Source organism: Labeo rohita, chromosome 9 (genome assembly GCF_022985175.1).
Source record: "Labeo rohita strain BAU-BD-2019 chromosome 9, IGBB_LRoh.1.0, whole genome shotgun sequence".
Lineage (NCBI taxonomy): Eukaryota > Metazoa > Chordata > Actinopteri > Cypriniformes > Cyprinidae > Labeo > Labeo rohita.
Window position 1 is genome coordinate 10,502,216 of NC_066877.1, and position 27,765 is coordinate 10,529,980.

At 36.9% G+C, this 27,765-nt stretch overlaps 1 protein-coding gene across 1 annotated transcript in view; it reads left to right on the top strand.

Moving 5' to 3' along the window:
- Window positions 1–27,765, top strand: part of pard3bb (par-3 family cell polarity regulator beta b) — a 386,633-nt gene that overhangs the window by 66,199 nt on the left and 292,669 nt on the right. The window contains 1 exon segment of the mRNA XM_051118598.1: window positions 15,497–15,680. Coding sequence (XP_050974555.1) covers window positions 15,497–15,680 — 184 coding nt within the window.

Consider the following 27,765-nt stretch of genomic DNA (forward strand, 5'->3'; position numbering starts at 1 on the left):
TCATTGTACGGACAAAAACTAAACATAAAGACATTTCTCAAAATATCTTATTTTATGTTGTACATAATAAAGACACTCAGGTACATACAGGTTTGAAATGACATGTACATGCTGACTGAATGTTAATTATTACAATTCTAAAATCTCTTTTATCATAGGCCAAGTTAAACACTTTCATTTGGATTGTAAAGCTCCACTGTGTGTGTATGTGAGAGAGAGAGTGTGAATGTGATTTGAGACAGAAGAAAGTGTTGTGGGTGGGATGCAGTTAAATCTTACAGGAGCTAGGTGGTGCTGTTAATCTATGCTCAGTGTTTGTGTGTGTGTTTGTGTGTTTAAGTTTGAACAGTGAACTGGTTTTCCTCTTTCACTGGGAGCCAACATATTTATTTTCATGTAAAAACAGGTTAAAGGCTGGAAGAGACTAGAGTGATTGATTACAATCTAATATTAAAAAGGTTCAGGTAGTTAGTTATTAGTATTACTGCACACTTGTTAGTGTTACGTCACACACTGATGATGCTTTAAAGGGTTAAAATGTGTTTCATCAAGTTTTGGATAACTGAAAAGATATTTTTATGTCCTACACAGTTCAAGGCAGCCTTAATTTGTTATTTTTAAATTATTATGTTATGTGTGTGTGTGTGTGTGTGTGTGTGTGTTATTTGTTCAGTGTTAACCCTATAAAGCCTACTGTATCTTATATGTTAAGGCCTGTAAATTATCAGCATGATCAAAATTTTGAAAAACCTGTTGTACACAATCTGCTGTATGCTTTCTGTCATCGGATTGATAGTTTAAACCTGATTTATCAAATGGGATATTCAACTAAAATATATATACACTGTTTTTTCAGAAAGGTTTAATAAACTGAAATAAATAAATCAATAAAAAAATACATTTTTCAGACTGTTATTTCGTATGTCAGGCTTTACGGGGTTAAAATTCTGTTTAATTTACTTTAAAGGGTTAGTTCACCCAAAAATAAAATTCTGTCATTAATTACTCACTCTCATGTCATTCCAAACCCGTAAGACCTTTATTCATCTTCAGAGCACAAATTAAGATATTTTTGATGAAACGGAAGAGAAAAAAATTGTTTCCTTATTGAGTCCTTATTTATTTTATCTTTGCACATTACGATTGAACCACTGATGTCATATGGACTATTTTAACAATGTCCTTACTACCTTTCTTGGCCTGAACGTGTCAGTTGCATTGCTGTCTATGCAAGGCCAGAAAGCTCTCGGATTTAATCAGAAATACCTTCATTTGTGTTCCAAAGATGAACAAAGGTCTTACAGGTTTGGAACGACATGAGGGTGAGTAATTTAATGACAGAATCATCATTTTTGAATGAACTATCCCTTTAAATAATCAGTTTGTTGGTTGATTTTCCAGAAAAGTTTAAACTCTAAGCTTGAAAAATTTGGATTTGAAGTCTCATTGCTTACATGTGCACTACAAATCATGTTGCCGCACATGTGGTAACTGCTAGGCCGTGGCTTACACAGCGTGACAGAGTTTATCCCAGAAAAGCAAGCATATAGCTTACTTTCTGTGGGACGGTGTATGTGCTCAGGTATTCCCAATGCATTCCTGTTGATTTTGTGAGAGCGTGTAATACACGGCCCCCCAAAATTGATCAAGGTGGACCGGGTTGACTTGTGTGGGCTTGATGGACATGTTTTCTTTGGCAGATATGAAGCAGACAGTCCGGTGTCAGTAAACACGATGGAGTCTGGTTGCGCTGGTCGAGTCTTACAAAGTTAAGATAAGAAGATTTCATAATAAACACATCCAAGTGATTTCCTGTGCTCCTTGAAATTATAACAAACATGAAGAAAAACACGTAGACTTATTTCTCAGTTATGATGACTATCCTGAAAGTCTGATTTGTGAGAAACTCGCATATAAAAGCATGCTCATATTAAGCTATCACGTTATTATTTGGTGTCATATTATGATGAGGGTAACATAGTTTTAGACTACCTTGGTGTTCATTGTTTAGCCACCAAAATGTCTTCACTTGATGTCATTTAAATATTTAAATAATATTTTGCACTGTGGATGGCATTGTTGATAATTTTGCAGATGGAACATTGAAAGTTGGACCGTTGTGTACCTGCGGATGTCTTCAGCAGATGTCTTTCAGTGATATTTTATACCACTGCATTGATTTTTCTTTTTTTTTTTTTTTGTATTTTCTCTTCTGAAACCATGAAAATACATCTTTCCAAAAATGTACTGGTTGTCAATAGATGTTGTGGACCTTACAATTTGATAATTTTGCAGACAAAACATGGAAATTGTTGTGTACCTTTCTGGCAGTAGTTCAGCAGACAAAGCATTGAAGTAATTTGTAGTCTTTATTTATTTAATTAGCAATTAAGGTTTTTTTTATAATTAAAAAAAACAATACTAAAAATTTAGCAGAGAAATGATAAAAGTAAAGTACCAGACAAAAATGTACGGTGTTATTGTTGCAAGTGTTTACAGTTGTTATAATTTTGTCCTGAAGCAGTGAACTTCTCTCTTTAAAATTGATGTTGAGAAAATGAGCCTAAACATGTTATCTGACTGGAAGGCAGGTGCATTTATCTCAGTTAAGTACTTTCCTGTTTTTTTCTTCTCTTGCTGGACCTTTTTTGAATCAGATACTGGCTTCTTCAGTAATGAAGTAGTCACTCCCTATGCTGACTCCACAAAAGCGTGGAGTGGCCTGATTCATGACTGCTTTATGCTAACTCTGACTGTCTCCATCCAGCACTAAACAACAGAGCAGCATATTTAAGAGTCTGCACTAACCACCTGCATGACACTACATTTAGTTGATTAACATCCTATTGATTGGGAAGGGGGCATGAATCAGCAATAACCAGTTTTGATTAGTAGGAGGATGAAGTGAACACACATTTTATTGATGTTTGTGGGCGCAGGCCATAGACGAACTGCTTTCTTATAAATGGGTCTTTCTATGCCTCGGTCGTGAATGTTCTGAAGGGGCATCTCATTTTTTTTTTTTCTCATTTTTAGCAGCATCTCATTTCTTTTTTCTCTCCTTCCAGCTCTTTTTTGTGTTTCTCTTTTATCATTTTTATGTGTTACTCCCTGGCTTTGTTCCAAACCTAGTGAGCTGCGGACATAGGCAGCATTTTAACGCATCACAAATATGATCCCTACACAAAGGCCCAAAAATGTAGGTAACGTGAATTTTCAGGCAACATTCTTTAAAGTAAGGACAATAGCAGAATGCAATCTGGTGAGTTCAAGTGAAATAAATGTTGATCAACAATAATACATTTACTAGTGAAAAATCTTGAGGTCACAGGGTCATAGGTCAAAGGTCATAGACAGCAATGCAACTACCACATTCAAGGCCCAAAAAGGTAGTAAGGACATTGTTAAAATAGTCAGTGGTTCAACCGTAATTTTATCAAGCTACGAGTATACTTTTGTGCGCAAAAAAAAAACAAAAATATGATTTTATTCAACAATTTCTTCTCTTCCCTGTCAGACTTTCTAGCCTTGAGCGTTTCAGTTGTCTTGCTGTCTATGCCGGGTCAAAAAGCTGTTGGATTTCATCAAAAATATCTCAATATGTGTTCTGTTGGTGAAGGTCTTATGAATTTTGAATGACGTTAGGGTGAGTAATTAATGACTCGATTTTCATATTTGGGTGAGCTATCCCTTTAAGATGCTGCTAAAGAAGACCACAAATCAGCTCGCTTGGTCACTAGAGCTTATTCCTCTTTTTCTGTCTCAAGTCTGCAGGATGTAGTGTTGTCCAGCATGCTTTGCCAGGCTGCTGTGTTCAGAGCACTTTGCTGCATGTGTTAAACACATTAAGACGGATGTGTTTACGACACTCTGGGGTACTGGGTTCAATGAGAAGGACCTCTGCCACACCGCACAACGCAGCAGCTGTAAAGCCCAAGAGATGGAGCGGGATGCTGGTTTAGTGGTGGAGAGGCTTCTAAAACTGTCTGTACCGTACGTTAGCATCATGTTGTAACACAGTGACTAGATTGCTTGCATTACAATTAATGAAGCTGAGAGAGCACATTGTGGTGGCCTTCAGGTGATGGACGTTCCGTTTCTGTTTTCTTCCATACAACAGCTATTATTCCCACATTATTTTCTCTGCTAGGCAAGTAAAATTGTTTTATTTAAAAATTCTGTGTCAACCAGTATAGCTGTTTGATGTCCGATGCCAATACTATGTTTGAGAGCAGGCTGATTTAATATAGCCAAAAAAATCAACATTTAATTAATTTAATGCACAGTATTTACTACAGTATGTTTAAAAACACACACATTAAAAATGATCCATCTATTGATGGATCCGTGGAGGCTGAATTAAATATTTACAGTTTATTTGTTAGATATACTATCATTCAAAAGATCAAGGTTAGTATAATTTTCTGAAAGACATTTTTGTTTAGCAAGGATGCATTGAATTGAGTCAATGAAGACATTAAAGGAGAAGTCCACTTCCAAAACTAAGATTCACATATAATGTATTCACCCCCTTGTCATCCAAGATGTTCATGTCTTTCTTTCTTCAGTCATAGAAGAGTTGTTTTTTGAGGAAAATATATATATGCATTTTCCTCCATATAATGGACTGATATTGTGCCCCGATTTTGAACTTCCAAAATGCAGTTTAAATGCGGCTTCAAACGATCCCAAATGCGGTTGTAAACGATCCTAGCCGAGGAAGAAGGGTCTTATCTAGCGAAATGATTATGGTTATTTTCATTAAAAAAATACAATTTAAATACTTTCTAATCTCAAATGCTTGTCTTGCCTTTCTCTCCCTGAACTCTGTGTATTCCGCCTCAAGACAGTCAAAAAACTCTTTATTTTCTCCTTTAACTTCAAAAATCATGTCCAAATCATCCTACATCACTGCAGAAGTACCGACCCAGTCTTTGCAAAGTGAACATGCAAAGAAGATCAAACACCCTTAACAAAAAAACAGCGACGAAACAGGACGATTTCAAAGTTGAAAGTTACATTTTTAGTTAGTAGTTCGTTAATTGTGAGAATTGCCACCTAAACTACACTGTAAAAAATAAAAAACACAATTTGTTGAGTCAACTTAAAATAATTTGTAACCTGGCTGCCTTAAAATTTTAAGTTCAGTCAACTCAAAAAAAGTTTATTCAACTTGAAATGTTAAATTATACTAAGTGACAACTTAGTAAAACCTGGCTGCCTAAAATTTTAAGGATTATTTTAAGTTGACTCAACAAATTGTTTTTTACAGTGTATGGTGCAGCAATTTAAAATAATGTTCTTTTGAACTTTGTATTCACCTAACAAGCCTAAAAATATTTATCATGTTATTAAGCATAGCATAGTTGTTGTCAGCACTGATCATAATAAAAGTTTCTCGAGCAGTAAATCAACATATCAGAATAATTTCTGAAGGATCATGGAAGACTGGAGTAATCATGCTGAAGACTGGAGTAATCATGCTGAAAATTCAGCTTTGCATCACAGGAATAAATTACATTATTTCTGTATTTTGGACCAAATGTATGCGGCCTTGTTTGAGCATAAGAGGCTTCTTTCAAAAAATGTGTTATATCTGAGCCAGACATTCTATATGTAGTTTTTTTGTTATTGTTGTTCATAACAAATAAGCGGTTGTAGCAATGCGAAAGTAATGGTTTGCGTAGTTTTGCTATTTTTAAACAGCCTGTTCTAGGCCAGCTTTTTATATCGATGTGTTTCTTTTAGCGCTGTCTATCGATTTAAAAAAATAATAATAATAATAATAATAATTAGTCGCACATTTTTTTCTGAAATTAATCACGATTAATCTCATCTAACGATAATGTTTTTAAATATAATTATATATTTCAATAATTTCACATTCAGTCTTCAAATTAATGTAGAAACACAAAGAGAGCATATGTTTTTAAGATTTGTAAAAAAAAACATTATGACTGCAGGTGAGTATCAGTGATACCAATATTACTGATGTCTCTAGGAAATTATTTTTTCCTAATATTTAATATTTCCGAATATTTAATTAATTGATTGTAGCCATTCAGCATTACAGTATATTTGAAAGCTATCAATTTTAACATTTATTAGACTTTTTTCTTTTATTCTTTGATTTAACAGACATCACAGCATCTGGGTTATTAACTTATTTGGCTGCTATTACTTTAAGAGCTGACGCTGCTGGACATGACACATATCTGACACGCACGCTCATAGTTTCATTCACGCTTTAATATGAAATAATACAAGCTACAACTGTGCTCCTAGCATGCACGCCTCAATTGCATGCACAAATGCTGCGGCGTGCGTGCTACAAGCACAGTATAATGCCAGACATGACAGGTAAATTAGTTTTTACTGACATATGGCCTGACAACATCTCATCTGACCGCAGTCCACTGTTGTTCTGCTGAAGCTCCTTGTCATCTGTACCTTTCCCACGCTTGTTTGACTACCGCCTGGCACTGAAGTGAAGTTGGAGTGCACGTACGTCGTAAAGACGTTCTGCAACTAAATAAACACATTTCTTGTCAAGGAAAAGAAAAACAGACAGAAGCAGCAGTTGTGAGTGGGGTGGCGTTAAGTATTTTTAATGCTGTTAGACTGGAAAAATTATTCGCCTACATTAATATGCTAATTTTGACAGCACTCATTTCTTTTAAGCATGCCATTGGCACACTAGTTATTCACCAAATTTTATTCTTTATTACGGAGTTTTTTTTCTGATTTAGATTATCTTGAGGCAACGCTGCTCATATCCTGTGAGTTAAATGAAGGTTGATAGGAGACATTTCATGCTCTCTGTTAAAAACGTCTTTAATACTTTCTCAATGCATTCAGGTTGCAAGATTATAATTTTCTTTTACAAGGGTGTAATGGTTTGCTTTAATAAGACTTAGTCGTGGAGGCACAGGAGAGCAGATGATCTATGTGACTTGTCAGTCTGACAGCTTTCATATTCTCACACAGGCTAATTTAGGTGCTGTCGATCTGATACAGACACAGCCCACATTAAAGCAGGCACAGATAAATCCTTCAATATCAGTATGGTACCCATATATTGTGGCACTGATAAGTACTTCAGAGCCATCTCTGATACTCCAAACTAAGTCATCTGCTTGGATCCATTAGATACGTTTGAACTTTCACTGCTGTGTCACAGGCCGTCACTAGCAGACACCTCAGCCTTCATGGAGGGAGGAAGCAGCCCGCCATTTTCCTCCTCTCTCTCATTGTCTCCTTCCACTAATAGAGTCGGTTTTGTTATTGTGCTTGACAGGTTCTGATTCCGCTGTCAGATGTAATTTGCCATCGATCTCGCACCTTTTACACACCTGTGTGAGCGCGCTCTCTTGTGTATGTGAGCTTTCTTCCGTCCCCGCCTTGTGACCGTGTGTCTGTAACCATGTCCGTTTCAGTTTCAGACTGTCATATTTGTAATTAACGCCTCTAGACTGCTACAGAAATAACAGTCATCAGCGTTCAGACAGCGACTGTGCCACTCAAACTCCCGCTGAATGAGATATCGATGAACTAGTGGATAATCCATATTCAAACACTCTCGCAATTTGGGCTGAGAGTATGAACAGCTCTGTAAAAATGAACGCTATGTTGTTTAAATTGTAGGATGACAAGTAAAAGTGCTGGTGTCTGGTTTATTGTGAGGACTCAGACTATCTAAGGATGGAGAGTAAGAGGTGGCTATTTACCCTGTCGAGCAGTTCCACTTGATAACAGACTATTGATCCAATTTTGGAGTCTGAACGCTTCAGTATTGGTTCCTCGTGAAGCCCGAAGGTTGTTGAGGGTAGTGTGCACTTATGGGAGTGTGTGATTCTTGCTGGTAAAGTGAACTAGGCCGGGTCCAGTGGGCGCGTGATTGGGTAATCGAGCTGATGGATTTAACTCATTTGGCTAAAGTAAGTTTGGACACATTTATTCTCCGTGTATAGTTGTAAGGCTGTGATTAAATAGCCAGGGTTAAAATAAGTGGCAGTATCGAGTTGGCTTCTGCTGCAGGCCTGTTCCTTGGCCCACGTGTCTTAATTTTCTCAGGTTTGCTTAGAGTTTATCCAATTACACCTCAAGAAACAAAATGACTTCAGCTTTTTCATTTCAGGCAAGGTTTATTAGGACTATTAGCTATGTGGAGTTAAGAGTTAAAACAGCAGCTCAGAAAATTTGAGCTGAGGCTAGTAATCGTGTCTTGTGCTCAGATATGTAAAGCTTTGGTGCTCAAGTCAGTATCATTTCTTTAATTTCTTCTCATTCCACTCATGTTCAATAAACCATATTTATAAATGTCTATCCAGCTATCCGTCTGTCTGTCGTTCTGCGAGAACCATAGCAGTCGAGGGCATTGGATTTACAAACAAACAAACAAACAAACAAAAGTTTATTCGTTGCGAAAACCAAGTTACAAATTCAATTGAGAAAACTTAATAAAAATAGATCTAAATCTGGGCCTAACAAAAAGAGTCAGCTAAACCGAACTAAAATTCTGTTCAGCAATGTGAGTCTTCACTGCTTTCTTAGTGATAAGAAGAGGAGAAAAGAATCAGAAGATGCTTGTGGACGAATAAAACTTCCTAAAGACCTGCGTCTTTGTTCTCTCCACTTTAGCCCTGATGCCTTTGAGGCTTTTAGTAGACCACTGAAAATGAAAGAGCTCACAAACGACAAAGACAAGAAACACTAGACGCCATCCTGGCAGGACGTAAACATGGCAATGCTTGTCATGGTGTCGCAGCCACTAAAGGGGTTTCTCAATGCAGTTTTCGCTCAATATCCAGGGGCATTTAGACTACTTTTGGGGAAAAATTGTACGGCATTTGGTTTAAGCCTATGCTTATACCCATCGCCACCTGTAGGCTTTTTCAGCAGCTGTGGTCATCGTATCAGTATTTTATTTTCTGAGCTGCATTGCGGCAGGTAACGTCAGTAGCTCACTGAGTAAAACCATTTCACATCATCAAAATAATGGCGACCCTCCCCCTTTGTCCAAAATATGTATAAAACGGTGTGTACCCAAACTGTGGTATGCAAGTAAAACAAATAGAAAATAAATAATGGAAACAAACCAAATCTGTGTCTGTCATTGTCACATAATATAACCTGTAATCAGTGTTTAAACAATAAATACCAAAGACAGCACAATAAGCAAATCAGAAAATGTGGATGTGTAAATGTGTGTGTTACATGTCATTGGCCGTCACACTGTCTATCTGTCTGTTAATTTCCACGTGTTTTATGTGAGATTACCTTTTGGCGTCAGTCTGTCATACTGTTAAAATTTAAAATAAGTCTACTTTTTTTTTTTCTACATTACTTATTAATTCTGTCATTAATTACTCACCCTCATGTCTTCAGAACACAAATTAAGATATTTTTGACACAGAAGAGAAAAATTTGTTGAATGAAGGCGTTTTTTTTTCCTTGTGTACTAAAAGTATTCACGTAGCTTCATAACATTACGTTTGAACCAGTGATGTCACATGGACTATTTTAACTCTTTTCTTACTACCTTTCTGGGCCTTGAATGTGTCAGTTGTCTTGCTGTCTATGCAGGGTCAGAAAGCTCATGGATTTCATTTAAAAATATCTTAATTTGTGTTCTGGGTTGTGCCGATAGACGATAGTATTGTATATCGACAGTAGTCAGAGATATCGCCAGTTGCTGATGCCTTTGATGATAGACAATTATTATTATCCATCAAAAATAGACTAGGCGTCTAACTTTTAGGATGCTTCAGAAACTTGCCGTGAGGTGGCTGGTATAAACACAAAGGCACGTTGAGCGGGAGGGGGTGTTTCAGGTGGGAAAACGTGCAATCTGTCTTTGCTTGCAGTTGGTGTTGCTCGCGAAAGCATGCTATCGCTTTCTAATGCGCACAGTTTCTTCCGGTTTTACTTTTACTTTTGAAATCGATCCCATTCAGCAAGGAGGGGAGATGATGGAAAAGGGGGGCACAGTAACTCGTTTTGGGGAAATGGCTCCCCTTTACACCGCAGACGTGTGCAGTGTAAATAAGGGGTAAGAAATGTATTCATCATACAGTGATGTAACTATTGTATTCACTTATGATATTATTAAAGTGCATAAACTCACGCTAGGCTAGGCTAGTCAGTAATGATGTTCTTTAATAAAGTAAATGTTCTTTGCTTGTTTTCTGTAGCTGCTTTTTGAATAACTAAGGAAATGTAAGCATTAGTAACTTACAATGTTTCTATTAAATTATGTTAAACACAAATTAAGTCATATTGAAAACATTAGGCTGCTCTTAGCCTTATGCTGGTGTTGGTTTATTTGCCAGCAATGAAACTAAGTAAATATATTATTAAATAAATTAGCACGATAATCTGCGATCTCACAGGGTGGGATGAAAATTGAGCATATCGCCCAAGATGAACCGAAGGTCTTTTACGGGTTTGGAACGACATGAGGGTGAGTAATTAAAGGCAGGATTTAGATTTTTGCCTCAGCTAAGCTTTTTAAGCATGATTTGATATATTGATGTTTATAGCACAAATCATGTCAGTCTCTATCTTTAATACTAATAGTGTGGCAGATTTTAATCACAGGTGTTAGGTAATATGATGTGTGTTTTTGTGAATTGTTTGCATGTGTGTTTGGCTGTAGTGGATTTTGGTGTTAAAGATGAAACTGAATTGAATCCTGTCTGCTCTCATATATGGGCAACTCTTACACATGTTTCCCTTCGGACGCTGGCCCAGCCAGTTTTATTGGAGGGCCGACATTCTGCTAGAAATAAATGAGACATCACACAGAGCCAAATAGGATGGGAGACAGAGAGAGAGAGAGCAAGCAGGAAAGCGAAATATTAGCGTGAAACCCTTTGCTCTCTTTTCTGTTTCCTTCTCTCTCTCTCTTCTCCCAGGGTGAGCAGATTGATGACATTTCTAAAGCTCCATGCTCTCTCCTCCCTCTGGTACAGAGGAAGTGCTCCTCTCCTCTCTTGCCTCTGTGAATAAATCAAAACCCTTCCTCACTGATCATGCCCCAGCCCTTCTGCAGCATGTGTGTGTGTGTGTGGAGAGGTTCTGGCCATGAGGATCCGTCAGGAATAGCAGTGGGCCTAATCAGAAATAAGGGTTTTGGTCTTGGGAAAGGAATGATAGCAATCAGGGATGGATGGATGGATGAATGGGTAGATGAGGAGGTACTGGATGAGGGGAGGTGAGGATTACATTGAGGGTAATGCTACATGCCATTAAAAGTTTTCTTGATGGCTCTGTTCCAAAACCTAGTGAGCTGCCTTAGGCTGCCCTAGGCAGCATCCTAATTGAATTCAATCCCAAAAGCGACTAATAGGTGTATTGCAGCAACTCCACGAAAGATTAATGCTTGACTCGCAATTGATTCCAGTAGTGTTTTATGTTAGCCTGTTGCTAAGCTAACAAAGTGATACTCTAAGAAGCAGAAAAATATGTGCAAAATATATATTTTGTATCCTGGCTATAACATTCCCTTATTTAAGCCATAGACACACACTATCTCTCACACACACACACACACACACACACACACACACACACACTTTCCTGAATGTCACAGTGTGTATTGTTTATTTATGTGTTTACTCTCCTGCTGCCACTGTCAGGCAGGAAGCCTCTGGTTTTACCAGCACACTCGTCTTTCTGTCCCTAACTGCATTCATTCACTGCATTCACTCGGATATACATATGCCCTACGTGCACAGACGTAAATGTGTAGAGGCCCCTAGAACAGCAGTGCAGCACAAGTCTAAATGCAGTGTCAGTGACTCTGTGAATAGGGACAGATGCATGTATTTAACTGCGAAGATGTGGCCGGCAGGCCTCACACGCACAAAGTGAAGTGAATGGATGTCATTGCATACTGAGATCAACTTGATACATGCTAGCCATGCTGGGCTCCTTAGATGTCCTCTATAGTGTCCTGATCCACAAGGTAAGTGAAGGCCAGTGTGAATGGTTTGATTTCTTTATCCACATAAAGTGCATTATTTTATACCTTTAATTCACTCTGATTAATAGTGTAAAACTTACACTTGCTGACACCTTTCAAACATTTTGGGTCGCTGAAAAGTAAAACAGTAATATTGTGAAATATTAATTAAAAAAAAAAAAACTATTTTCTATTTTAATACATTTTAGAATGTGATTTATTTCTGTGATGAAAAAGCTTAATTTTTTTGTAAAAACCCTGATACAGTTTTTTTTTTTTTTTTTTTTTTTTTTTTTTTTAGGATTTTGATGAATATAGAATTCAAAAGAACAGCATTTATTTCAAATATAAATCTTTTGTAACAATGTAAAAGTTTGTGTCACTGAATTAATTTAATGCTTCCTTGATGAATTTTTAAAAAGAAACTCAACAGTCTTTTAAAAAAATGTGTTTTGCAATATAATGAGAAAAATATGCAGATTGGTAATGAGTAATTAATTTTTAGCCATTAACTTAAACTTAATGGCAAGTGTTTTATCTTTCTTGACTAACTAATTTGCAGAGAACATTAGTGGTGAAGGACTGTACCCAGACAAAATGATCATTTGGCGAATGGTTCAAATATTAGCTTATCACCTATATGTAACACAAGTCTAATCAGTTAATGTCATTGACTTTACTGCTTCTTTAGGGGTGAATGAACACAAATCACTCCCTCATTTTCATTCACTTTACTGTGAACTGCTGTATGTGGCATATGAGCAATAGTGATTGAGTGAGCAAATGAAAAATTTGGATAAAGCCATTGTGTGTTGCTTGTGAAGTTGTCTTTAAACAGCTGTTGTGCTGTTCTGATTGGATATCATCCAGATGATAACCTAGAGGTTATTCTGATTGGTAGTTTCCAACAATCAAGTATAATTATGTGGTTACATGTGCCTTGGATATGGATTGTGATGTGGTTAGTGTTTCTTACACACTAAGTCTGTGTCAGTCTGTGTTGCTACTTTTTTTATTCACAAGTTTAAGATAAAGCTTTACAATTAACCAACTAATCTTAAAAAGGTGTTGATTGCAGCATTATATTTATATCTACTCTTATTTCAAGTTACTGTTCACAGTGTGTTTTGTCTGTTGAGCTTTAAAAAAACACTCCACTTTTTTTGAGCTTATTTTCCAACTTCCCTACAGTTGAGTTTTACCATTTTTTAATCCATCCAGCCAATCTCTGGGTCTGGTGGTAGCATTTTTAGCATAACTTAGCATAGATCATTGATCAGATTAGACCGTTAGCATCTCGCTCAGAAATTACCAAAGAGTTTCGATATCTTTCCTATTTAAAACTTGACTCTTCTGTAGTTACATTGTGTACTAAGACCAACAGAAAATGAAAAGTTGCGATTTTTCTAGGCCGATATGGCTAAATGACTATATTCTCATTCCAGCGTAATAATCAAGGAATTTTGCTGCGTACCATTGGTGCAGCGGGCGCAATGATATTATGCAGCGCCTGAAAATAGGCTAACGTTGTCAACATAACCAACGTGACCACCTGCTTGCACAGGGAGACTGTTTTTAGGCGCTGTGTAATATGTGACCCTGGACTACAAAACCAGTCTTAAGTCGCTGGGGTATATTTGTAGCAATAGCCAAAAATACATTGTATGGGTCAAAATTATAGATTTTTCTTTTATGCCAAAAATCATTAGGAAATTAAGTAAAGATCATGTTCCATGAAGATATTTTGTAAATTTCCTACTGTAAATATATCAAAACTTAATTTTTGATTAGTAATATGCATTGCTAAGAACTTAATTTGGACAACTTCAAAGGAGATTTTCTCAATATTTTGATTTTTTTGCACCCTCAGATTCCATATACTGAAATGGTTGTATCTCAGCCAAATATTGTTCTATCCTAACAAACCATACATCAATGGAAAACTTATTTATTCAGCTTTCAGATGATGCATAAAGCTCAGTTTTGAAAAATTGACACTTACGACTGGTTTTGTGGTCCAGGGTCACATATTGCAAAGTTCCTTGATTATTACGCCAGAATGTGAGTATAGTTCCCAGCCAAATTGGGCTAGAAAATCGTGACTTTTCATTTTCCGTCAGTCTTAGTACACAGTGTAGCTACAGAATAGTCAAGTTTTAAATAGGAAAAATATCAAAAAATATATTTGGTCAATATTTGGTCATTTTTGAGCGAGGTGCTAACGGTCTAATCAGATTCAATGATCTATGCTAAGCTATGCTAAAAGTGCTACCGCCAGACCTGGAGATCGTCTGAATGGATTTGAAAACGGTAAAACTCAACTGTTTAACTCTAGGGGAGTTGGAAAATTAGCCTATTTCCATAAAAAGTGGAGTGTTCCTTTAAGTCATTTGAGAGTGTTGGAAAGCTAACTTGATTGCATCCTTCTCAGCGCTTCATGGTATTAAGTGTGTGATTTGCTTATTACGATATGCTAGTGGAGATTTCTTTGCGTAGTCTTGGATAGTATAGTTTTTCACCAGGCACCATGTGCCCTGATGACCAGGGTCAGAAATTAACTTTTCCATTAAGGGGCAATATTTGCCCAATGGAACTGGTTTCCAGGGATAACTTTTACATTTGTGAGGGCAATTTTTATAATCACCTTTAAAAAAGAGCAGTGGGCAGCCATATTGCTATCGCTGCAGTGCCCGGGGAGCAGTTGTGGGTTCGGTGCCTTGCTCAAGGGACTAACCTCAGTCGTGGTATTGAGGGTGGAGAGAGCGCTGGTTATTCACTCTCCCTACCTTTAATCCCTGCCAGACCTGCAACTCGAACCGATTTTAACCTTTTCGGTTACAATCCCACCTCCCTAACCATTAGGTCATGGCTGTTTAATGTCAAATACTTAAATGTGCAAAAATTCATCTTTTATTTATATCGTATCTGCACTGTGTGGTTTATGATGAGGCGAATTTCCACTCATCAACAGCTCCTGGCGTTTTTAGCGCTGATTAATCTGAGCGCCTCTGATTGGCCAATGCATTCCTAAATTCAACAGAACGCGTTTGATTGGTTATAAGGCTCAACGCTCTACAAAACAGCATGTAAAAGCAGTCTGATGCAGTGTGAGCGAATGTAATTCCGCAAATTGACACTATCATTCATTTTCAGATTTAATTTTAATTGTGACGGCCGTAATACATTGTTTAATTGTGCAGGAGCATTTTTTTTGCCTCTTTGTCTTGAATGTATTAGCCATTTTTGTTTATTTTGTTGGCATTTTTGTCACAAGCCCTTGTTGATTTCCGACACTGCTGATGACAAATACTAACGATTAACAACTTTGGAGCTCACAGTAGGTTGGTTTCTGTGTTTTAAAGTTTTATACGTTATCATTAATAGTCTATTTCCCCATGGAGAAAATAAATGGAATTTTTACTTTCGAAACTCAAATATTGCACACTATTCCTCTATGAACCTGTTTTTATGTGTACATTTCGACTGTACATGTCTGCTCTAAATTGTACTGTTTTGCTGTGTGTCCCACAGCTCATTGCTGTGTATGAGGAACAGGAGGCCCAGCAGAGGCGCGCCATGAGTCCCGGGAATGGAACAGGGATGAGAAACAGCCTAAACGGACAGTCCAGTCCAGAACCCTACGACTCTGAACTCGCCTGCTTCCAGCCAATCCAAGGAGGAGAAATTGAAGTCAACTCATCTGCCCTTAAATCCAGTATGTATCCAATAGAAAAGATAAGTACAGTCTGTACAAAAAGGTAGTAGTAATGTATCCGCATTAGTGAAACAGAGCTGCGATCAAACGTAAGCACTTTGAGTTAATGGCGAGTGAAATAATAGACTGCCACTAAGAGTGATGATATTATATGGCATAATCAGGCCCTGTTTAAAGCTTGAAATGCCCTGACTGACTTATGTAGCTGTGAGCAAATGAACACCATTCTTGCTACATTACAGCACTCGTTCATATTAAACTATAACTTTTAATACACAGCTCATCTTAATCAACCTCTGTTTCATATCTTTAAACTGTAATAATATCTGCCTGAAGAATTTCGCCATCAGAGAAAAAAATGATTGAAACTTTTATATTCAGACCTCCGGCTTTTTTTCATATATTCGGGCAAGGACATATTCTCTTAGTTTGGACAGGTCTGGAATACTTCAGTCATTTCAGGTCTGTACTACTGCACCTCAGGGAACCATGTGTTTTTCATCTGGGCAGGTTTCACCTCTGCCTGATGTCATGCGCACTTCCAAAACAGAAAACACACACCTTTTTCTTCTAAATGTCAGAGTGTGTGTGTGATTTAGAACATGTTTACACTCTGAAATTAAACCCTTAGCGAAATGAACCGGGGAATCGTGCGTATGTATGTTCGCATGTGTGAGTTTCTTTGTGTCTCCTTGTAAATCTGCCCCTTTGTGTTTTAAGTTTCATTGTAAAAGTAGACACGGGGCTCGCAAAGTTCAGCATGCTGAAAAAGTGGCTTTTTCTTTCGCGGTCCAGGCATTCCTGGGACGTGCTCGAGTTTCCCCGTCTCTGTTTTAAGGTGGAGGTGTCAGTTGACTGAGTGATCTTTTCCTCTTTCATTCTCCACGGCTGTAAATATGCCGTTTGTCACGTCGACAGGGTCTGACATACATCTGTATCTGGATCATTTGTTAAGAAGAGAGATCACACGTGCCTCTGCATACACAGACAGGATGTTTGAGTGGGGAAAGAAGTGGTAGGAGAACGTTTGAAATTGTACCTCAAAGGTGTTCACACATGGCGTATGAACATAAACCGCCGCATACCCTCTGTCTGGCAAAATTCAAGGGGTCTCTAGGTGTGTTTTAACACCTGATGTTGTTAACATGCGTTTTCAATAGAGCCCTGGAGTGATGACGTATTTTTGTAGGCCGGTCTGGGCGTTAGCATCACCCTGGTTCCCTCAATTAAAAACCCATTTGGATTTTTTCCACTGGCTTTATTCCAGAAAAGCTCTGTGAACAGAAAAGGTTTATGATTCTTATATTTTGTTCATAATGATCTTCACAAACGAACACAACTTTTACGAGTTTTGAAGCATAAATAAAATCACCAGAGATGATAAAAAAAAAAAAAAAAAAGCTAAACATATGCTATAAATAGGGTTAGGTATTGTTTGAATTTTAGTGATTACTAGTTTTAGATATCAAACATTTATTTTGTGTCTTTTGCAAAACATTCTGTTACTGCTGAATGTCATGAACAAAAATATGCAGCCTAAAGAACACTTACGTAAGGAACATTTGCCTATGGATTTAACAAAAATAACTAGACTGACTAATATAAACATTATTGAAGACAAGTATGCAGTCTGTAATAAAATAAGAACAAACATAAGAACACAGTAGCACAAGTAAATACAGGTACAGAATACAATTCAGGTACAGAAATTGAAATTTAATGTAATCAAATGTAAAATAACACAGTTTTCTTTTTATGAATAAAATATTCAGTCAAGATCAGTGAGTGTTATTTTTTCTTTTGTTCTTTGATTAACATTAATGGCACAGGCGGCAGCAAGAATATTAGGCTGCTGTCACTTTAAGACCTCATGCATGGATGAACTGCTATACATACATTTTCTATATCTACTGTTTACATTAACTTTAGATGGAACTGTGTTTTCAAGGATGTTTTGGCATAATTTGTGTGTATTTGTCCTTCCAAGTGCACAAAGATGCAAAAGAGGTTGCTTTTTGTATGCGCACTTATATAGGATATATACGCAGCACAAAGAGTGCACGGTTGCTGAATTCTCTTTCGGGTCTTTTTGTGCTTTAATGGTTTAAAATCACATTAAAATGTCTTCTATCAAATCCACAGTGCCTTTCAAAAGTATTCATACCCCTTCATATTTTCACTTTTTGTTATGTTGCTGCCTAAATGACTTTTTCCCCCACATCAGTCTACACTACATGCACCATAATGTAGTACTTGAAGCACCTTTACAGCCTCAAGTCTTTTTGGGTATGATGCAACAACATTTTCACATCAACATTTGGCAGTTATCTGACATTCTTCACCTCACCTCTTCACCTCTCAAGCGCTGTCAGCTTGGATGGCTCTGGCGGACATTTTCAGGTTTCTACAGAAATGTTTGATTAGGTTCAAGCCCAGGTTGTGTCTGGGCCACTCCAGGATATTCACAGAGTTGTCTATAAGCCATTCTTGTTTAGGGTCATTGTCCTGTTGGAACCTTCTGACCAGTCTGAGGTTTTGAATGCTCTGGACTGAGGTTTCATTAAGTATATCTCAATATTTTGGTGCAGTCTTTAATATTTTGGTGCACTGAGCTTTTCTTGTTCTCTGATGAGTCCCAAAGTCCCTGCCACTGAAAAACAGTCCCACAGCATGAGGCTGCTACCAGCACACTTTACTTTTGGGATGGTAGCCAGCAGGTGATGAACAGTGCTTAGATTACGTCGAACATGATGCTTGGAATTTAGCATCATCAGACCACAGAATCTTGAAATGGGAGGAAATGGAGGGGTATGAATACTTTCGCAAGGCACTGTAGATGTGAATCTGACTCATGATTGCTGTTGCATGTTATCTGTCTCTCAGTAATCTTGTCCTGTCACTCTATATGCACAACTATTTACGCTCTTACAGAACACATCTTTGCGTCTAAAATGCGGAATGCAGCGTTCAGGAATGGTTTAAAAAAAAGCGTAGCACAGAATACCTCTCTCGCCATGTTGCCATCAAATAAAATAGTTGGCATGCCAGCTTGCTACTGTAAACAAAAGCTTGCAATGCTTGCCTTCTGATGGTCTTCTGATTGGTTCACTGTTTTGGAACTGACGCATAGCAGTGCTATCCAATTATTCGTCCAGCCCTACCCAACCCTAGCTATACTATATGTGACCCTGGACCACAAAACCAGTCATAAGGGTCCATTTTTCGAAATTAAGCTTTATACATCATCTGAAAGCTAAAATGGTTTGTTAGGATAGGACAATATTTGGCCAAGATACAATTATTTGAATATATGGAATGTGAGGGTGCAAAAAAATCAAAATATTGAGAAAATCACCTTTAAAGTTGTCCAGATGAAGCTTTTACTAATGCATATTACTAATCAAAAATTAAGTTTTGATATATTTGCAGTAGGAATTTTACAAAATGTCTTCATGAAACCTGATCTTTACGAAATTTTCCTAATGATGTCTGGCATAAAAGAAAAATTGATAATTTTGACCCATACAATGTCTTTTTGGCTATTGCTACAAATACACCCCAGTGACTTAAGACTGGTTCTGTGGTCCACGGTCACATATAATATATACATGATTTCAACATCACCACCATGAAGCCTGTGACAACTTCTTCAGCCTTTATTTAAAATCATTTTCCTGAGAATAGTTTGCAAGATTGCAAGTATAAAGACAATGAGGCTGTAAAAGCTGAATAGGAGAGTAGATGAGTTCTCCTGTTTGGCATGATGTTTAATGTCCCTGGGAACTTCTGTAGTTTCATGTAACAATTAATCAACAACTTCTCTTTTCAAGACAATTAAAAACTTTAAAACTATGGTTTTACTGATGCATTTTATGTTGCTGAGTAAAAATGAAATATTTTATGTATGAAGATATCTTGTAGTTGTGTTAACCACATACCTTGTTTTGGGCATTTAATCAAAAACTCATTTAAAATCCAATGTTTTTGGGACGATAAACCGGTAGTGCATTCTGGATTTTGGCCTACAAAAATATATCATCCCTGCTGTATTCAATGATTGGCTATATTAAAGGGTGTAAATGCATACAATATGCACGGTGATCTGATCACAGAACAGTTTGCCAGGACGACATTTAACAAAAACTGTAACAAAGTATGTGCCTTTGTGGTCTGGTTGCACATTTTTACACCACCTTTTTTTTTTTTTTTAAAAAAAACCTGTTTTTGTTGAAACTCATAATCCCTGCAAAGATTTATCATTAAGAAACAACCTTCCAAATCAATGAGACGCACACCCCGGTATTTCCCCAAATACTCAGCGTATGGCCCGACCCGCCTCTCTAAGTGGATTATTCTTCCTGTTCAAATGAATGCTCAGCACTCAGTCATCCATGAACACAGGAAGAGCACACGTCTTCACAATCCAATCAGCCACCTTTCATTTAGTTATATGATGACCTGGGAAATCCCTGTTAGCAGAGCAGTTCTCTAATACTATTTTATGCTCTATAGGTTTGTTTTATTACCCCAATTAATTCACAAAGCAGAAAGGCAAAAAATCAATTTCAGCGTTTTGAATAGATTGTTCACAGGCTGGGCAGAGCAGGGGAGGAGGGAAGAATTTGATGCAGAGGGCTGCCTTCGTGCAAATCTGTAAACGCAGTTGCTTTTAGGTACAAACACTTGATTTCATGCATAGGACATTGCTAGAAGGGCCACTATAGTAGGTTCAAGCTGTCATGGTGGAGCAATAAATAGTTTAGAGAGAAGTTTGTGAAAGTCTTGTTTTTTATCACTTTTTTAAATCTATTTAGTGCATCCTTGCTTTTCTTTATTGCAAAATATAAGCAGCTTCACTAGTGGTTTCAGGCTTTTGTACTTTCGTATGTACAGAGGGACTGTATTTGCGTGTATGCAAGTATGTCTCTGTCCTTAAGAGAGTAAAGGGAAATGAGTCATAAATTTGCCAGCATTTGAAGTTGTGTTTTGGGTATTGGTGTGCCAGAAGTGACTGTTTACATGTTCAGTCAGTGAGTATGTGAACTCATAGATCATTTTAATTTGATTTGAAAGGATGTTGTTTTGGCACTGTGGGCTGTTTAGCACACATATGTTTGCACTAGTGATGTCTGCTTTGATAAGTATGCCCAGAGGTCTGTTGAGACCAACAGTGTCATCTGGAGTCTGTCAGTGAGTACACACACTTGCTAGTAAAGAGATTCCCCACATATTAACATCCTGCGCACTTCATATGTGTGATTTAGATCTTTTCATCATATGTAGGTCTGTAGTGGTTCAATTGGCGGCTCTGTGCTCTGGTCTGTAAGTTAGACATTAGAATGTTAACTAAGCGTTTATTCGTTTTGTCTGTTAATTGTTAAAATGCAGCATTTCATTTTGCTCATCTTGTGTTTGTTTTATTACAGCAGACATGCGTATGGTTGTTCCCCAACTATTTATGTGAGATCTAATGAGACGTGAGCTGTTGGGAGGGAGAGGTTGTGGATTTGTTCTGACACACATTTAAACATTCAGCACGCTAGATGTTTGGCATTAGAAAGCTTGAGTTGAAACATGAGAAAGACTTTAATTAGTTTGTCACACTGGAGCAGTTGTTAGACAGTTCTCATCACTCACGGGGCTCACTTTTAATATTAAGTTGGAGAAACGCTAAAGTTGCTCTGCATTCTTCAGTTGGAAATAGTTGGCATGTGAAAATTGGAAATGCTCATTTTGAGACGAAATGACATTGCTGGGCTGCTGAATAATTATTAGCACAGCTCAGAGCTTATGGGTGTTTCTTCAGCTATGGGCACTTTTGGCTCTGTGCACTTTTAGAAAAGAAACTCTCTAAACACTTTTCAAACTCACACTAGCTTGTTTAATTAGTTTGTTAACAATGTCCAACAGGAGATTTGTCACAGTGTTGTTTTTGAAAGTTATGAACATTTCCACCAGTGTTCTTGTAGGAAAATGGCCTTTTTATTGAAGCTAATAATTTTTTAGCACAATTTTGTATTCTCCAATTTTATATAAAATTTTCACACTTTCTTTTACATAATTTGTCAAAATTAGAGCTTGTTGTTTTTAAAATTAGAGCTTTTTGTTTTTAAACATAATTTAACATGCTCTTTTTGAACTTAATTTTTAACATAACATTTGTTTTTACATAATTTGACAAAATTAGTGCTTGCGACAAAGCACAATAAAACTATTTTGTTCTAGTTATAGTTCATTTAAAATATGGGAAAAGGGTAAAACAATAAAATCTACACAAGGCATTTGAAAAAAAGTGAAAATGAAGGCAAGATAAATGAAAACGTGTTACTAGAATAAAGATTGTTTAGATTTAAACTGACAGCCAAAAGTGAAATAATTAAGCTTTTTAATTGTTTTTGAAAGAAGTGTTTGTTCATTAAGGCTTCATTTATTTGATTAAATATATTTTTTAAAATGTAATTTTTTTTCTGTGATGGCAAAGGTGAATTTTCAGCATCATTACTCCATTCTTTAGTGTCACACGATCCTTCAGAAATCATTTTAATATTTCTACGTCACGTTTTTGTCAAATGTTTGTATCTGATAACGTAATAATTTAAGTATTAAGTATAAATTAAGTATTTCAAATATTTATATATCAAATATTTGTATATATATATATACACACACACATATATATACACACACATATACATTTTATATATATATATATATATATATATATATATATATATATACATATATATATATATATATATATATATATATATATATATATATATATATATATATATATAAAAAGAATATATATATATATATTAGAAAGTAACCAATCATTTTGCTAGATAAGACCCTTCTTGGACGTTTAAAATCGGGGGCCTATCAGGCTTCCTAATGCTACTTATCGACACAGATTTTTTAAAAATAATGTTATAAAAAATGTTGAGATACTGTATGTTGCTTAGTCTTTTCAAGCTTCTCCATGTTGTTCTTATTGACGCTATCTCTAACCTTTGGGTCTCTTTGTTGGTCTTGTGGGTAATGTGTCCCTCAGGAGCCGCTGTTTTAAATTACCTCTGGCACTCTCAACCTCTCCCCATTGACCGCGTGCACAGGTCTCTCTCTTCCATCCTGACCTTGCAGTCTGCTGAAGTACCGGCACTGATGGGCAGTGTAAACATCTCCGCCGCGATCTCCCGCCTAATCCGAAACAGGCCACATGGCAGCAGAGTGTCTAACGCAGCATTTGTCATGCTGTCAGGCGTGAGATGGGCCAGGGGGAGAGAACGGAGGATGAAAAAGCAGGGATGCGAGGGAAAGAAATAGGACGGCATGAAAGACAGACGGCAGGAGAGAGAAGGGAGACTGATTGTGATTTAGGGCCAGTCAGATGAAGGAGAGAGGAAGTACGTGTTTTAACTCTGAGGTCTCTTTCCACGGTAGGGTGTCTGGCAAGTGTCACCTGAGGCCAACAATTCACAAATAATTTACTCCCCCCCTTGTCATCCAAGATGTTTATGTCTTCTGTCTTCAGTAGTAAAGAAAATATGTTTTTTGAGGAAAGCATTTCAGGATTTTTCTCCGTTGGTGCCCTGATTTTGAACTTCCAAAATGTAGTTTAAAATGCACCTTCAAAGGGCTCTAAATGATCCCAGTCGAGGAAGAAGGGTCTTATCTAGCGAAACGATCTGTCATTTTTTTCTGAAAATACATTTTTTTATACTTTTTAAGCACAGGAGTTTGTGTAGCACACAAGTAGTGTAGTAGTGTTTTTTACTATAATCATGTTTTGGTCACGCCGAACGTACACAGACAATGAACCAGTGTTTACAAAGATGGGTGCAAGTTCAAATCATTTTTACAAACAAAAAGGTACAACAATGTCGGACCTTTCTGAAGTTGTAGCAAAAAAGATGGAGTTTTTTGCTATACTCTACCTTTTTGAGCCGGAGTCATTTCGTTTCGGATCATTTTAGACTCGGATATATTTAAAAATGTTACGTTTTCGAGTCATTTCCCTCATTTTAGCAAAATATATTTAAAATGTTACGTATTATTTCCCGAACACATTTACTGCTTACACAAACGTTGATCACACTACAAACAAGACAAAACTATAATGTTATAAGAAACAGAAAAGATTAATTTATTGTTTACCTGGGTCTTTAGTCTGTGATCAGCTCACCTCTTATCTGACAAGTTTTCGGGTTTGAGTCGTTTGTTCATCACGTGACAGCCCCATAAGCTCAACCAATGCAGTGTGAGCCGGAAAAAGAATTGATTAGTTCATCTCTCGAGTCTTCAGGTTCGAGTCGTTCGTTCACCACATGACAGCCCCATAAGATGAACAAACAACTCCAACCCGAAGACTCGAAACAGGTGAACTAATTCCAGTACAGAACCTAATAGTAGGATGTTGCGCATGCGCGACTGAACGAATCACTCCCCAAGACGACTTGTTCTTCTCGAGTCACATTAAAGATTTGTTCAGAATCAACAATTCGTTCAAAATGAACGATTCGTTCAAAATGAAAGAATTGTTCAAAATGTAAGAATCGTTTAAGAACGACCCATCACTAATTCGTAGCATCTTGAACGCGCATCACAGAGCCTGTGCTACACGAGCTTTTGTGCTTAGAGTATACAAATTTTTATTTTTAGAAAAAAAAAAAAAAGACATTGTTTCGCTAGATAAGACCCTTCTTCCTCGGCTGGGATTGTTTAGAGTCCTTTGAAGCTGCATTTAAACTACATTTTAAAAAGTTCAAAATCAGGGCTCCAATCAAGTCCATTATATGAAGAAAAATCCTGCAATGCTTTCTTCAAAAACCATAATTTCTTCACGACTGAAGACAGAAAGAAATGAACATCTTGGATGACAAGGGGGCGAGTAAATTATTTGTATTCTGGAAGTGGACTTCTCCTTTAAGATCCATGTGGAAGTCTGGCAGAAGGGTTATCTTTTACGCTGAGGAACCTGTACGCTTTTATCACCTCTGACATGTTTAGGAATCGTTCCATGACATCACTGTAAACTCCCATAGTTCATGGCGCTCTGTGACGATGTGCAGAAATCTTGTAAAATGTTAAACTAAACTAACAGTACACACATTCTTCGTTGACAATATTGGAGACTGGTTGTAAACGTAAATGAAGACATCTGTACATCATCTGAGCTCTGTTGGAAGTCAGGATGTCTCTTCCGCACAGAAAGCTGAGAGGTGCAGCAGAGGGGCTTTTCCATGAATAATAGCCGACTTTTTTTGGCAGTTGCATTCACTAGTACTGTTCATATGTTTGGGGTCAGTACAATTGCTTTTAAAATGTTTTTGAAGGAAAGTCACCCAGATCAAAAATACAGTACGTATTTGTTACATTTTAAAATAACTGCTTTCTATTTGAATGTGTTTTAAAATGTAATTTACTCCTGTGATGCAAATCTGAATTTTCTGCATCATTACTCCAGTCTTCAGTGTCACATGATCCTTTAGAAATAATTTTGATATGATTTGGTGCTTAAGAAACATTTCTTATAATCACATGTTGAAATAGCTGCTTAAAATTTTTGTGGAAAGCCTGACATATTTTTGTTTGTTCGTTTTTTTTTTTTTTTTTTAAATCAATAGAAATTGTTTGCTTGGAGATCTCACCACTGAACAAAACGCTAGTGTTTTGAGCAGTGAGTGGATTCACTTTTATAATTTGGTGTTTGTGTACAGATTTTTTATTAAAAAGGGAAATAACCATTTTGAATATTACTAGACACTACTAACAGCATTAAACATGATATGGTGACGTTAAAAGAGAAAACAATGTAAGATATGTAACAACGTAAGACAGTTTAGATTGTTTATTGTAGCATAATGCGTTCTATTTCACATACTATAGACCAATTTGAAGTAGACGTCGCAGTTACATCACTTGTAACAAGTGGAGGGAAATGGGTAAATCCATGGAATAAGAGAAAAAAAATGTAATGATATGCCTTTAAATGTGAGAATCAGAATGCAAATCATATTTATAGAATACTGTCGCCATTTGAAGCTAAACGCAGGCGTTTAAATGGACAAACTAATGGATGAAACCTGCTATTATTACTTTTAAAGCATACATATGATTTAAACAATAGGTCTGCATAATATTCACACATGCAGTTTTAAGGAAACATTATATTAGCCCTATGGTAACATTTTACATTTACCTATTGTATTTCACAATTCTGACTTTTTTTCCCCTCACAAATGCAAGTTTATATCTCGTATTTTAGGCTTTATAACTCAACAATAGCAAGTTAAACCCATGATTCTGAGCTGAGGACAAAGGAGAGAATGACGAGTTAAAATGAGAATAAAGTCAGAATTTTGGAATATAAACAATATTTTATTCCATGGACTGCTACTTGAAAACTGTCAAACTCCGCCCACAACATCATCACTGTTAGCAAACACCGAATTGGTCTATTGTAAAATAGTAGCCTGTACATAATGTACAATGCACAGTATTCAGTATGCACTATGCAAGAATACCGTTCTGAACGCAGTCCTTAAGTGCTAGTGAGAGTGATAAACTGTAATCAATTTCATTGAAGTTTTGATAATTTTCTTTTGAAGTGAATATTGGATTAAAATTCACTTTTGTTCATTTGCTAATTGCCATCACCAGAAAATTAATCATGGAACTTCAGCAAGTGACTAGTCTAATGCAAAAACGCAGTGATGATTATTTAATATATAATTTTTTTTTTATCAGTGTAGATAGATTTTACTTTTAAGAATTCCCTGCCACCCCCAAACACACATCCATAAAACACAATGTGAATGTTGAGATTGAAAAAAGCATTGATTTTTCTTTCTTTTTTTCATCAATAGCTCCAGATTTAAGTGCATCCAGGGTGTTCTTTCAATCAGGATCAATACTTGACCTTGCAAATATTTTTGACATATGTCTGTACATTTTCAGACCCCAGGGGTTTGATATCCAAACGTTGAGTCTGTAGTACTTCAGCATTTAATTACGTCCTCAAATACCCGTCAGACCCTTTTGTTCCAAGCTGCTAGCTGTGTTTAAATGCGCAAAAATGCACGTCATTGACTTTCTTCACTTCTCTTGTGTTTGTACACACATCAAGCAGTAGATAAGTAAAAGTAACTAAATCAACATTGAAGAGACGGATAGATAAAGACAAAGAGAGACAGTGATGAGTAAAGACCCTCAGGTCTACAGTTTTAGACCACTGAGCAGAACGTCCCGCTCGTCTCCATCTGCCTTGATCCCGTGAGTCTAAATCTACACTCATCATGTTGCTGACACACCATCCGTTACCCTCTCCTTTAATGGCCTTCGGCTCTCATCCGACCAGTAGGAAACGTAGCGGCGTGATCTGAGAATAAGGAATAAGCTGCTGCCAAATCAGTCAAAGACAGAGTCTTATGAACATCTACTGAAAGTGCATCACGCAAGGCTGATCGCTCATGACTGAGAGTGATGAATGCTGAGGAACTATGGAGATGAAAAGGCCAGTCTTTCTAATTGTGCTTAAGGTGTTCACTCTTGTTCCTTGTCATTGCAGGACATAGCTGCTTAACTCCGATGCTTAATGGAGCTCTGCTGAATTTAGATGCCACTGTTCACATGATAAAGGAAAGGTGCTTAACTTGAACGTCTTTTAGATCTGGAACACTGAGAAACTCTGAGTGGCTTGAAGTAGATTGGAAGTCTTAGTATCACTCTTATTTCCCAGTAAAAATATCTAAGCATTTCACAGCACACTTTCAGAATTCCTTTTAAACTCTCCACCTCCCCAGCTCCACCTGTATAGATCTGCTACAGGTTATTATATATGCTATTTGCGCAGCAGCAGTATGTCTTAAAAATGTATTGGCAGTAACAAGTTTCTGTAGTTGCTTTGCAGCAGCAGCGATAGCCAACAGCAGCAACAATTCATATTATAGTTGTATCTGCAGATTGAGTTGGGCTAGGACAAAGTATTTTTACATTTAAAAATAATGAATTAAAAGCCACACTTCACCTTTAATGTTGACCTAAGCTACTTATAGGTGGTAGTCAGGCTTTGAATGTGATTTTA